The sequence below is a fragment of the Salvelinus alpinus genome, chromosome 10, assembly GCF_045679555.1.
Source record: "Salvelinus alpinus chromosome 10, SLU_Salpinus.1, whole genome shotgun sequence".
Lineage (NCBI taxonomy): Eukaryota > Metazoa > Chordata > Actinopteri > Salmoniformes > Salmonidae > Salvelinus > Salvelinus alpinus.
This window is the reverse complement of record NC_092095.1, coordinates 46,883,640-46,898,501: the sequence shown is the minus strand read 5'-3', so window position 1 is coordinate 46,898,501 and position 14,862 is coordinate 46,883,640. Positions and strand designations below refer to the sequence as shown.

General features: G+C 42.3%; 1 protein-coding gene across 1 annotated transcript; it reads left to right on the top strand.

The window, feature by feature from the left end:
* The first annotated feature begins 956 nt into the window (after positions 1-956).
* LOC139532099 (junctional adhesion molecule 2A-like) lies at positions 957-14,730 on the top strand. Its single transcript, XM_071329241.1, has 10 exons — positions 957-1,393; positions 8,104-8,280; positions 8,564-8,713; positions 8,823-9,010; positions 10,662-10,764; positions 12,056-12,163; positions 12,307-12,319; positions 12,830-12,901; positions 13,130-13,163; positions 13,380-14,730. The coding sequence occupies exons 1-10, from the start codon at positions 1,345-1,347 to the stop codon at positions 13,416-13,418; spliced, it is 933 nt and encodes a 310-aa protein (XP_071185342.1). The 5' UTR covers positions 957-1,344; the 3' UTR covers positions 13,419-14,730.
* The last annotated feature ends 132 nt before the right edge of the window (positions 14,731-14,862 follow it).

Here is a 14,862-nt window from a genome sequence, read left to right as displayed (position 1 = left end):
ATGAATGGTTGGATCATAATCGCCATTATAATCATTGGCCAGTAAAACCACAAGTCCAATTCCCTATCTCCATCCATGGCTAATTAAGGAAAGGGCCAATTTTAGCTAGCTGGCCACCGGAGTACAACAACAACATGCAACAATTCAAGTTTTTATGTCATGTAAGTATGCTCTCAATAGGATTTGATAGGAGTGATAACAAAATCCAAACTGGCTTCCCTTTTACACTTTTTTTTGGTGTGCCACACAGTTGAGTTCGCTCAGTTTAGCTCAACGCTGATTGGCACATTTTGTATACTTTTTTTTTTATCAAGGGAGGCCAGATGCTTCCTGGTTTCCCTTGCCTTCAATCCTACGGGCGGCAACAATGTCATACTCGTTTGGACCAGACAGCATCATATAGCTGACCTACACATAGAGACAGGGGGGCGCTGTTTCGCTCGTTCGGATGTTTTCTCCTGTGAGACATTCAGCCTCTTGCGAATTGAAGGACAATTATGAATCACAGAGAGACGAATGATATACAAACTAATTGTATGCATTTTATTTGTTAAAAAAATTGGAAGCCTGGATTCCCTTGGCAACCATGAATACACGCCACTGCCCTAAGGGACTGCGGAAAGAATGGTAACCACCCTACAATTGTGAATTACTTTGAAGGACGTTATAATGAAATAATTTGCATCATTCATTAAGGGCCAATTTCAACTAATTATAAGGTGCGCTGTTTCTTCCCTCTATCTGAAAACATTGTCCGAGTTCGATAATTGTCCGACAATCACACCTGGCAACAGGTGTCGCTTCCTATACCCTTCGTGGTGGTCCTCTTTTATAGTAATTCATCAAAATGTATCAAAGTAAATAGCATGGCGTTATGCCTGTGGGCAGATAGGATTTAAGTGCTGAGACTATGACACATACTCACAGAAAAAAACTGTCATCAGTGCAGTTGGCCATTGTTGGCGCGTTGCGTACGATGGACAAGTGTAGTGCGCGTCTTGGACACAGCGTTTCGCTCTCTGCATTCCTTCTCAAGGAGCTCCCCACCAACTCGCTTCCTCGCCCCACCAAACCTCCCTCCCTACCACAACAGTAAGATAGCAGAGAGCCCGTCTACAGTGACAGAGGACAGCCTCTCTGTAGCCGTACGCCCTGCGGCTAGTGTAATAGTTTACAGAAAGTCTGAAAGTGCGACTTCCGAACCGCCCGCGCGCAGCCTAACTGCTCAGGAAATACTACGGAGTTTTGGAACATAATTTCCCCAAAGGAGTGACGAGATTCTGGAATTACTGGAGTTGTGAACAGGTTGACGCCGGACAGACTTTTGAACAGCAGGAGTTCAGGATGGAGAAAGCGCAACTGTTTTTGCCCCTTGTCATTCTACTGATGCAATGTAAGTAAACTTGCATTTAGACTACTCTGAATGATAACGAGTAATTCGTGTGTGTTTGTTTGCGTGCTTGCGCGCGTGTGTAATGCATGTTACATGTAGGGTTGAGCTGTATTGGTATTCTTGATCATTAAATTACCATCATCCCTATTGCTTTTGTATGTGTAATGCCATGTCACCTGTTTATGTTCAGAAAAAAATAAGCCATGTTACATAGGAAAATATTGATAAACCACCTAATAAAAAAAAGCATGATTATTGTTATCTTACTATGAACTGCAAGATCACTATGTCATGTTGATGCTTCTAGTCACACACACACACACACACACACACACACACACACACACACACACACACACACACACACACACACACACACACACACACACACACACACACACACACACACACACACACACACACACACACACACACACACACACACACACACAACAAAGGGGCCAGCACTTGATTCGGTTGCAATTGACTTAATTTATTACTTAATCATCTTCGTTTCTGGAGAAACACATGGCCTGTACTAAAGTTTTCCAACGTTGCCGGTCTTTCGTATACAGTAAATGCATCATGTCCTAGACCAAGAGCCCACTCCATACGTGTTGGCTAACGCCTTCCTCGCTGTGTGTGCGTGCGTGTTATTGCGATGATATTGGACTACATGCAACTACAGAAAACAGATATGGACCACTAATGTGGCCTTAAGTTATTGTTGGAAACAGGCCAGTCTAATCGGGATGTGGGCAACCCAAGGGTGGGTACCACCAACTTTGATAACAACAGGCCATCATATGGTTCCATCCCAAATGGCACCCTATTCCCTTTATAGTGCACTACTTTTTAATCAGGGCACATAGTGCTCCGGTCAAAAGTAGTGCCCTACAAAGGGTGCCATTTGGGACGATTCCATGGTGTCAGTGCGATGCCAAACAGCCAGGGGAGGGGCTGCAATCAGGTCTGCCCAACTGTTGATGTCTGCTGATTTATTGTTTGGAACTGTTTGGAATAGTTTGCTTCAGACTTGATTGGGCTGTGTTTTGTCCTGTAGATTAGGTGAGGCTCGTTTTAAGTCTTGAACATTGCGGTGCCATTTCGGATGCAGACATTTTGCAAGCACCGCCACCACCAACCATGACTGGCACAGCTGTTCCTGTCAGAGCAGTGCAGGGTTACACAGATACAGAGGGGCTTTGTTCTTCTAGGAAAACACACACACACTCCCATTCTCTCTGTTTGTCTCTCTAGATCCCTCTCTGTCTGGAAATGGATGTCCTCTTAGATGTCTACCATACGAAATGCTCCTAGCTCAGATTTAGTGCTTTAGTGTAGCTTATAATAATAGGTTTTTAAAACTATCTGCAGTATGAGCTTGTGTGTACGTGTCTGTGCTTGTTTGGTTGGTCATGTGTCTACTTGTGTAGTTTTTGTAGTTTGTGGGGGGGGGGGCTTGCAGGAGAACTGTGTTCGAACCCAGTTGGGCTTGTGTGTGTGTGTGTGTGTGTGTCCGGTTTGGGGTCAATTCCAATTGAAGTCACTCAATTCGTAAGTATTTGCATTTAGATTTTTTTTTTATAGATGTAGGGTCTCATTTTCCGTTTAAAATAAATTCCCATTTTTAAATTCTTGAATTGGAGTTTGTTTTCTTCCTGAATTGACTGACTTCAATTTGAATTGACCCCAACCCTGGTAGGTCCCAGGCACAACAGCTCATAGGGTTCAGAGAGGGACAGGTCACCATTCAGCAGACAGAGAAAGTGTAGGCATTATGTCAGGGTTGTTATCACGTCTGTGTTATCTCAAGGAGACGCTCCTCAAGGTGGCTGGTGTTCGCCACAGCCGAGACTATGACAACAGTTTCTTTAACCCAGGGATGCTAATGATGGATCCTGATAATATAGAATAAAACTCGTTATCTCTCTTGTTCTTTCTCCATCTATTTCTTCCCATCTCCCTCCACATCTCATCCTCTCTGTCTCTCTCCCTTATCCTCTGTCTCTCTCTCTCCCTTTCTCTCTTTGTCCATCCAGCCAGGGAGAGACAATGCTCCTCCTCAGAGAGAAAGAGGGAGTGATGAGGGGCACACAGCTGCAGTGATAACAATGTTACACATACTCACAAAGTAACACAGATAGCAAGCAGGGAGGGACAAAATACACAAGGCTGCACTTTTACCGCCTACTGTACTCAAACATCCTGAAGGACAATGTGAATAGGCAACATGAGCCTGCAGTTTGAATTCATACAATACTTACGCACATCAAACGTAATAGAGCAAGCACTCTGCCACTGATAATGTGTAGGCCTATGTAGACCTAATTGCCTAAATACTCATAACTAAGATTCAGAATGAGAATTCAAAATTAATGGGGGACACATTCCGTTTTTCCGTTTATTTCCTGTGAATCGACTAGATTGAAATGAAATTGAGTATGCTTCATTGTTTGCTTCATTGTTTTTCAGCGAGGAAGTTGCCCCCTCCCCCCCCACCCTCTGGTCCACTAATAGAACCAAAGGAAGTTGTGCAACAAACAGAAGCTAACTAAACAGGAAGCTAGCAGTGAATGGCTCATTTGGTTGTTGACCTCAGTTAAGTACAGTGTAGACCAGGGGTACTTGGTGGTTGATAAGACTCATGAGCGTAGGCTTACTGGTAAAATGCACATTTAATTTAATTTTTTATTTCACCTTTATTTAACCAGGTAGGCTAGTGGAGAACAAATTCTCATTTGCAACTGCGACCTGGCCAAGATAAAGCATAGCAATTCGACACATACAACAACACAGAGTTAAACAAAACATAGTCAATAATACAGTAGAACAAAAAAGAAAACAAAAAGTCTATATACAGTGAGTGCAAATGAGGTAAGATAAGGGAGTTAAGGCAATAAATAGGCCATGGTGGCGAAGTAATTACAATATAGCAATTAAAACACTGGAATGGTAGATGTGCAGAATATGAATGTGCAAGTAGAGATACTGGGGTGCAAAGGAGCAAGATAAATAAATAAATACAGTATGGGGATGAGGCAGGTAGATAGATGGGCTGAGGGGGTACTCCAGGCAGAGCAAAATTCAGTTGGTGGTGCAGTGACCGAAAAAGGTTGGGAACCACTGGTGTAGACTGGGTGCTTTAGGTCGTTTGATTGAGCGGAATATAGTATTAGTAGGTTATGCAGTGATACAGATGTCATTACAGTTATCTAGTTGAGCATGTGTGTGAATAAGTGTGTTATCGGAATACATCTCAGTATTTACTGAAACAATGGAAGGAAAAATCTATGTTGGCCTATACAAACACAACACAAAATAAATGTGTTTGTCTGGGTGTGTTAAATATGTATCTGTGTAAAGCTAGCCGATTAAACTTAACGATTTATGATGGAATTGAGCAGCGACTAGTGTGGACGGTCTGGAGCTCCGACGTCACATAAAATTACGTTTTCATCAGTACCCAAAGGATAGCACGCAGTTACACAGGACATTGTCTCATGTGTGCAACATGGAGTGGCAATTGAATGCAAGCTTCACACGTTTTTTGTTTTATTGTTAAAACATTTCTAGCCGGTCTATCTATGGGTAACAGTTGACATGTTATGCTTGAACCGCTCAGTTTTCCACCACAAAACACCAGAAAATGGCCAAAAAGAGTAAAACCAGCTTACCTGCTTTTACACTAATGTTCAATGTTTATTTTGAAAAAAGTTTAAGTCACATAACACGGTTGACCTTAAAATGAGGGACAGACATAAATGAATCAGTAATGAAAGAAATAATCTTCAGAAATTACTTTGTCAAAGCAACAAAATAACTAGGGCTTTACAATGATGGTGAAATGTTGGGGTTAAGTGGGTTAAACACTTTAGCAGGGCTTTATTCATATAAAAAAACAGTGGTGTAAAGTACTTAGTAAAGTACAGATACCCCCCAAAACTACTTAAGTAGTACTTTTTACTTATTTATATTTTTGACTACTTTTACTTCACTACATTCCTAACGAAAATAATGTACTTTTTACTCCATACATTTTCCCTGACATCCAAAAGTACTAGTTACATTTTAAATGCTTAGCAGGACAGGAAAATGGTCCAATTCACACACCTATCAAGAGAACATCATTGGCCATCTCTACGGCCTCTGATCTGATGGAATCACTAAATATAAAATGCTTTGTTTGTAAATTATGTTGGGGTAAGCCCCTGGCTATCCGTAAATAAATGTAAAAAACAAGAAATTGGTGCTGTCTGGTTTGCTTAATATAAGGAATTTGAAATGATTTATACTTTTACATTGATACTTATGTACATTTGAAGTTGGAAGTTTACATACACTTAGGTTTGAGTCATTAAAACTCGTTTTTCAACCACTCCACAAATGTCTTGTTGACAAACTATAGTTTTTGGCAAGTCGGTTAGGACATCTACTTTGTAGATGACACAAGTAATTTTTCCAACAATTGTTTACAGACAGATTATTTCACTTATAATTCACTGCATCACAGTTCCAGTGGGTCAGAAGTTTACATACACTAAGTTGACTGTGCCTTTAAACAGCTTGGAAAATTCCAGAAAATTATGTCATGGCTTTAGAAGCTTCTGATAGGCTAATTGACATGAGTTAATTGGAGGTGTACCTGTGGATGTATTTCAAGGCCTACCTTCAAACTCAGTGCCTCTTTGCTTGACATCATGGGAAAATCAAAAGAAATCAGCCAAGACCTCAGAAAAAAAATTGTAGACCTCCACATGTCTGGTTCAACCTTGGGAGCAATTTCCAAACGCTTGAAAGCACCACCATGGGACCATGCAGCCGTCATACCGTTCAGGAAGGAGACACGTTCTGTCTCCTAGAGATGAATGTACTTTGGTGCGAAAAGTGAAAATCAATCCCAGAACAACAGCAAAGGACCTTGTGAAGATGCTGGAGGAAACAGGTACCAAAGTATCTATATCCACAGTAAAACAAGTCCTATATCGACATAACCTGAAAGGCCGCTCAGCAAGGATGAAGCCACTGCTTCAAAACCGCCATAAAAAAGCAAGACTACGGTTTGCAACTGCACATGGGGACAAAGATTGTACTTTTTGGAGAAAAATCCTCTGGTCTGATGAAACAAAAATAAAACTGTTTGGCCATAATGACCATTGTTATGTTTGGAGGAAAAAGGGGGAGGCTTGCAAGCCGAAGAACACCATCCCAACCGTGAAGCACGGGGGTGGCAGCATCATGTTGTGGGGGTGCTTTGCTGCAGGAGGGACTGGTGCACTACACAAAATAAATGGCATGAGGAAGAAAAATTATGTGGATATATTGAAGTAACATCTCAAGACATCAGTCAGGAAGTTAAAGCTTGGTCGCAAATGGGTCTTCCAAATGGACAATGACCCCAAGCATACTTCCAAAGTTGTTGCAAAAAGGCTTAAGGACAACAAAGTCAAGGTATTGGAGTGGCCATCACAAAGCCCTGACCTCAATCCCATAGAAAAGTTGTGGGCAGAACTGAAAAAGCATGTGCGAGCAAGGAGGCCCACAAACCTGACTCAGTTACACCAGCTTGGTCAGGAGAAATGGGCCAAAATTCACCCAACTTATTGTGGGAAGCTTGTGGAAGGCTACCCGAAACGTTTGACCCAAGTTAAACAATTTAAAGGCAATGCTAGCAAATACTAATTGAGTGTATGTAGACTTCTGACCCACTGGGAATGTGATGAAAGAAATAAAAGCTGAAATAAATCATTCTCTCTACTATTATTCTGACATTTCACATTCTTAAAATGAAGTGGTGATCCTAACTGACCTAAGACAGGGACTTTCTACTTGGATTAAATGTCAGGAATTGTGAAAAACTGAGTTTAAATGTATTTGGCTAAGGTGTATGTAAACTTCCGACTTCAACTGTATATTTCAAACCAAATACAATTAGACTTTTACTCAAATAGTATTTCACTGTAGGACTTTTACTTGAGTCATTTTCTATTAAGGTATCTTTACTTTTACTCAAGTATGACAATTGGGTACTTTTTCCACCACTGAAAAACCTGATTTTCTCCATGTGGTACAGTATATATTAAAAGGCTCTTCATTTAATATAAAAGGCTTTTAAAATTCAATATTGGTGCACAATTCCTACTTAAAATGTCAAAAGGGACGCGAAAGGCAGTCTTTTCATGGAACGACCCAAATATTCAGTGTGCATGTGTGTGGTACATAACGTTATTGTACCAAACTGTGGTTCAGTTAATCCCCCACACACACACATACATATGCACACGCAACACGCACTCCTCCCTCAATGGATGGGCGTTACCCGAGCGACCTGTGGACAGCAACAGGATGACAAAACAATAATCATGACCCCTACAGCAATCAAACGACAGGAAGGACTGCTCCTATTTCCTGTTTCTGTCAAGATGCACATGTTCAACTGGAGCCCTACAGACACAGACGCACACAGACAGACAGCCAGCCAGCCAGCCAAAAACTGGTTCATAACAGATATAATTGGTTCATACAACATTTACAACTGGTTCATCATAACTGAATATAACTGGTTTATAACAGATTATAAACTTGTTCATAAATCAGCTATAAAGCAATTATAATCAGTTATCACTGCGTTAACTTGTTCATAACTTGTCCTCCATCTTACAACCCTTTCCCCCAACCCCATATGTGGCACCTCTCTCTCTATCCCTCAGGCCTTCCCATTGTCCCTGTTACCGTGTCAACAACCACACCCAAGGTGGAGGTCCGTGAGAGCTCTGATGCGGTTCTGAGCTGTGATTTTCGGACCGAGAAGGAAACGAATCCTCGAATCGAGTGGAAGAAGAAAGGAACAGATGTATCATTTGTTTACTATGAGGGACACTTCAGAGGTGATTGGCTGTCCTTGCACATTGTCTTCCATCGCTCTCTTTCTGTCTGTTTTAACCCCTGTCCAGAGCCCATCTTCAGACTCCAATTTCATTTACTTCCTCCTGAGGGTAATTCATGTTAAGAGCTTCATCAACATAAAGCAGGATGTGATGAACATTACAAAGAAATTTGTACCAGAAGTTACCAGATGGTTGATGTTAGTTTAAGTAGAACATTTGTAATTAAGAAACCACATCTCCACATCCCTCTCTTCTCTGTGTTGACCGGTTTCCACTCTGCCAGGAGACTTTGCGGGGCGTGCAAGGATCAAGGGGGCAACGGTGACCCTACAGAGGGTGACCCAGAAAGACGCGGGTGAATACCGCTGTGAGATCACTGCCCCTCATGACACCATCACCCTGGGGGAGACTAACATTACCCTCACAGTCTTGGGTGGGTACCACACCGTCTGTCTGACTGAGTGTGTCTGTTTGTTGTCTCAGACATGCTGTTTGTGCACCCCCTTAACCCTGCTGACATTGTGGCTGTACCCTCACCACAGTTCCCCCCCACACCCCATCCTGTGAGATCCCCAGCTCGGCCTTGACGGGCTCTATGGTGCAGCTGCGCTGTATGGACCAGCAGAGCATCCCCCCAGCAACCTACTCCTGGTACAAAGACGACAAGCTGGTGACCCCCTCCCGCATGGCCAACGCCACCTACCACCTCAACCCATTCACCGGCATACTGGTGAGATACTTCTTAAGAACAGTGTAGTGTACATACCGTCGTACCATTGATGCTTTGACACGATTTACTCAGTGCATTCAAAGTATTCAGACCCCTTCCTTTTCCCACATTTAGTTGCGGTCCAGCTTTATTCTAAAATGGATTAAATGAATAAACAAATCCTCATCAATCTACACACACTACTACATAATTACAAAGTGAAAGCAGGTTTTTCTAAATGTTTTGCAAATGTATTATAAATAAAATAAAAAAACAGAAATACCTTATTTACACAAGTATTCAGACCCTTTTCTATGAGACTCGAAATTGAGCCCAGGTGCATCCTGTTTCCATTGATCATCCTTGAGATGTTTCTACAACTTGATTGGAGTCCACCTGTGTTAAATTAAATTGATTGGAATTGTTGACAGTGCATGTCAGAGCAAAAACCAAGCCATAGGGTCAAAGGAATTGTCTGTATAGCTCCGAGACAGGATTATGTCGCGGCACAGATCTGGGGAAGGGTACCAAAAATATTCTGCAGCATTGAAGGTCCCCAATAATACAGTGGCCTCCATCATTCTTCAATGGAAGAAGTTTGGAACCACCAAGACACTTCCTGAAGCTGGCCGCCTGGCCAAACTGAGCAAACGGGGGAGAAGGGCCTTGGTCAGGGAGGTGACCAAGAACCCGATGGTCACTCTGACAGAGCTCCAGAGTTCCTCTGACCAAGTACAGAGAGATCCTTGATGAAAACCTACTCCAGAGCGCTCAGGACCTCAGACTGGGGCGAAGGTTCACCTTACAACAGGACAATGACCCTAAGCACACAGCCAAGACAACAGAGGAGTGGCTTCGGGACAAGTCTCTGAATATCCTTGAGTGGCCCAGCCAGAGCCCGGACTTGAACCTGATCAGTGATTATCCCCATACAAATCAAATCAAATGGTATTTGTCACATGCACCAATACAACAGGTGTAGACCTTATATTTAAATGCTTACTTACAAGCACTTAACCAACAATGCAGTTTTAAGAAAAAATAAGTGTTAAGTAAAAAATACAAGTAACAAGTAATTAAAGAGCAGCAGTAAAATAACAATAGCGAGGCTATATACAGGCGGTACCAGTACAGAGTCTATGTTAGTCAAGGTAATTGAAGTAATATGTACATGTAGGTAGAGTTGGTTAACATGTTTAAATGTCTTACTCACATTGGCCACGGAGAAGAAGAGCCCACAGTCCTTGGTAGCGGGCCGTGTCGGTGGCACTGTATTATTCTCAAAGCGGGCAAAGAAGGTGTTTAGTTTGTCTGGAAGCAAGGCGTCGGTGTCCTTGACGTGGCTGGTTTTCTTTTTGTAGTCCGTGATTGTCTGTAGACCCTGCCATATACAGTACGTCTTGTATCTGAGCTGTTGAATTGGAACTCCACTTTGTCTCTATACTGACAATCCAGTGTATTGCCAGCACGAGTGCTGCAATCAATGTGCTGATATAGGTCACTTCCCTTTGGTCAGACATCAACCCATATAGACCCTTAGTTCGGAAGCACACTAGTAAATTCTAGACCAATTGCCAAAAATACTGTACAGGTTCTGTGCATCATATCATCTTCCTTCCTCTTTTTCTTTCTGTTGAGCCCTCCATCTCTCTCTTTCCCTCTCCTCTGGCAGGAGTTTAAGACGGTGGCAAGAGGCGACACGGGACAGTACAGCTGTCTGGCATCAAACAAAGTGGGGCAGTCCAAGATGTGTGAGGCTATACACATGACGATAGGTGGGTGTGCGTGCATGCAAGTGTGTGTGCGTGTGTAATTATAAGAATGATTGTTGTTCATATGAGTGTAGTTTTGTCTTTCCACAAACTAGTGTGACAATCGTGCTTCAAACCACATTGATGGTCAATAACCAACATGGTTACAATACCAGACCTAGTTTTATATCTGGTAAAATCCCAAGAGTAAACAGTACTGTGAGGAGAATGTTTTTCTATACAGGCATTTGTCTATGGAATAGCCTCCCCCTGGAGATCAAGCAAAGAAAAAGTAGAAATAGCTTGAAAAATAAGGAAAAGGTTTATTTGGACAAGGTTGTCTAAGTAAGAGAAACCACTCCACTGCCCCTTGTGCCCCCTACTGCTGGTCAGATGTATTTATTTGAATGATAGGAATGATGTGCAATGAATGTAAAAGGAAAGAAAAAACCCTGTTACGACAAGCATCAAAAACAAAAAATAACTCTTGAATAACCCCCAGAAGGATAACTGAGCCGTGGCTTTTGTGGAGTGATGGGTAACAATGCTTCAAGGGTGACTTGTCGATGTGTTCAGATGGTCCCTGGTTCGAGCCCAGGTTGGGGCGAGGAAAGGGACAGAAGCAACACTTTTCCACAAATATCTGAAAAAGTTATTCTTAAGAAGGTCATACTTTTCTCTCAGTTGTTGAAAGGAGGCAAAGGCCCCCACTTATGGCATGGATCCTAACTTTTCCCCAGCGATCAAAAGGATTGTCTAAGTTGGAAGGGGCAAATGAAGGATTCCTCACTATTGGGAGCAGGAATGACATTGGTCTGAGGTCAAAGTGTACCTTAACCTGTTTCCAAATACAGATGTGCTATGTGCAATGGGTTTGTGTATAGAAAGTGATTTCCCAAGGCATATAAGGGACATCATCACTGCACCAATGGAGTAGGGTAGCAATCCTCATGCTCCACGTCAAGCCAAAAGGATGTGTCATCGAGCCAAAACATGACAGGGTTTTTAGCTTTAAATGGGGAAGAGTACAGTTTTGTAATTTCAATCCCTGGGCAGGTTCATTTTTTGGAGGAAATCTTAAATGGGAGAGGTTTTAACCAAGAAGGGTCCTGCACTCAAACAGGCATTAATTCACTCTTATTCCAATTGATTCTGTAGCCAGAGAAGGAACAAAACAAATTAATCAGATCTCAGATACTGGCTTGAGGGTTGGTTACATAGAGGAGAATGTCATCTGCTTCTAGAGAAATGTTATTTGAGGTGTCCTTAGTATTGAAACCAACTAGTATGACTCTCTCACATTTCACTCTTTCAGAGGATGTAAACATGGCAGGGGTCGTTGCTGCGGTCGTGGTCATCTGTCTGGTCATCGCCATTTGTGGCTTCGGAGGGTACTATGCACACCGTAATGGCTACTTCAGCAGTGAGTCTGTCTGTTCCTTTCTCTGTCTGTCCATGTACATACAATATGTGTCTGTATGTTAGTAAATACAATTTTCTAGTGAAAGGTTTTGTGCTCACTTCCTCTTTGTCTCCACTCTCCTCTTCATTTCTGTCCATCTCCAGGACACAAAGGAAGGTAAGAGCTTGTCTCCTTAATTCCAATAACAATTATTAAAATACAGTGTAGACACCCTGACACTGAATACATCTGCATTGCTGTGTAACTACCACTGACTAATAGAGGTGTGTGCATTTTAATGTGCTGAGTAAGTTCAGTAGTGACAGGTGTGATTGAGCCCAGCGGTGCAAGCCTGTCTCTTCTCACAGAGAGAGACACTAACAGGTGTTTCATGACCCAGTTAGAAACACTAGGTTTGTTATTTTGACTGACTGACTCTAGATTAGGCCAGTTAGATGACTAAGAATACTATGATTATTTTTTATTAATTACAAATAATAATAATCAGTTTATCAAGGGAAGTCACATTGTGATTGACATCTCTTTTTCAAGTGAACCCTGGCTGCTAATAAACTCCCCTCCCGGCTGAATTGTGATTAGCTTACCCCCTCTGTGTGGTCGTGTTAGTAACCCTGAGCATGGTGTGTGAACTTCATCACCCCCTCACTCAACTTTGACCCCCCCCAGGTCCTTTTGGATCCCCCAGTGTCATGGTGTGGCCCACATCAGCAGCCAGAACCTCCACAGAACAGAAGACAAGTGAGTCTGACCCACAGAGTAATGGATTTAAATGTAGATAATGAACAGGACTTTACATAGAAGCACATACTGTGCTTGTGTACTCATGTGTGGACGTGTGTTCCCAGGAGTCCTTTACAGAAAAAGTTGCCCTTTACGCTCCATAGGACTGTGTTTGATGTAGTGGGGTTCTTTGATCGATGCCAAAACTACATCACATTTAGTAAACTCCCTCCCTCTGTTTTCCAGGACTAATGCCAACTACAGCCCTCCGCCCCAAGATGTGAGTTTTTCTCAGATTTTCTGTTGGTGTATTCATGGTTGGGTATTATATTCACAGGAAATGTTTACTTGAGCATTACCACTTACACAACATTTTCTAACCATATGATAATTTCTAGTAAAATTCTCCAAATGTTAAGTACTAATAATGAAGAGAGAAAGAGCTGAACTGCAGTAGTTCTGACCAAATGAAAATATGCTGTTTTTTCTCTCTCAGCCTGCGGACTTCAAACACACCCAGTCTTTCATGCTGTGAGGCTCTCAACAACCCCCTAAGACACCAGCACCATGACAACACTGGAGTAGTTTTATTCGACCCAAATGAATAAATAATTTTTTGGGGGACTGACCAACCCTGATCTCCTCACCCTTGTGGATGGATAGCAAGGAGGGGCAGACAACTCTGCGTAGAGGCCATTTATTCCTCCTGTTTTGCTGTACCTGGGCCCTCAATGCAAGCCTATTATATTAGTCACATGGTACTCTACTCCCCTCTGGTGGCCAAGTTGTTAAACTACTCTGGCAGACCCGTGGAATTATGTTCCACACATGCTCACCTCCCCCTCAACTGGCCAAAACATTAACTACCTAAATCTTATTTTATACCAAAGATTTGAACATGGCATCAGTGTAATATACTGTACATATTTTCTGATGGCTATTGGCTAAGCATTGATGTGAACACAAGGGAGCAATCACATTAGGGCACTGCAAGAGGCGTTACTACAGACCCTGGTTCGAATCCAGGCTGTATCACATCCGGCCATGACTGGGAGTCCCATAGGGCGGCGCACAATTGGCGGCGCTCTATGGGACTGTTAAGAACAAATTCTTATTTACAATGGTCTACCCCGGCCAAACCCTAAAGACGCAGGGCCAATTGTGCGCCGCCCTATGGGACTCCCAATCACAGCCAGTTGTGATACAGCCTGGAATCGAACCAGGGTCTGTAGTGACACCTCTAGCACAGAGATGCTGCACCACTCTGGAGCCCAAAATTACATAGCCTCCGTGTTTGTCTAATTAGAATACAGGTAAAAAAAAAAAATTAAAAACACATCAAAATCCGTCTGTTTTAAGACGGAGAAATTGTTTTTTTGCAGTGTTTGTCAGACCAGGAGACATCCCAAGTCTTATGGATTGCTTCCTCTCCATTTTGAATATTAGCCATCCACTATATTGCTTTCAGAACAGTGCAGGTGAAGGAGACACTTTAAATTGCAATCATAGCACTGAATCGATCCTAAAGGCGATGTTCCTATTTTCGCAGAGACTGCCTTCACGTTAAATGCTGCATATGTTGGCTCAATAGCGCTGAACTTCAGAAACACTCATTTAATTGTGACCTTTGAGATGGACCCCTGCTCACCTGAATATGCCCAGTGCATTTCAAATGTAGTTGTCATATTCTATCTAGAGGCTGTTTTGTTTAAGCTAAAGTATTATTGTGCTACTGCATTTTTTCCTAAAAGAGAGTATGTTTCTTAGGCTATGGATGAATGGGTTGCTGTAAGTGTATTCTTTGTAAGATGTTTACTCTGTATTAAAGATTTATCAATAATTTCTCACCACGTGGTCTTTTCCTACAGCCGCTGGAACAGGGTGGAGCGCCACGAGTCAGGCGAATGAGACTAGTGTAACGTCATATGTTATCATTTAAAATCAGTAAATGATAAATGCAAGCAAGGTTGAACATGATT

Coding starts and splice junctions, on each gene's coding strand:
- LOC139532099 (XM_071329241.1), top strand. CDS start 1,345: ATGGAGAAAGCGCAACTGTTTTTGCCCCTTGTCATTCTACTGATGCAA. Junction 1,394..8,103: donor TGTCATTCTACTGATGCAAT/GTAAGTAAACTT, acceptor TCTATCCCTCAG/GCCTTCCCATTGTCCCTGTT. Junction 13,164..13,379: donor ACAGCCCTCCGCCCCAAGAT/GTGAGTTTTTCT, acceptor TTTCTCTCTCAG/CCTGCGGACTTCAAACACAC.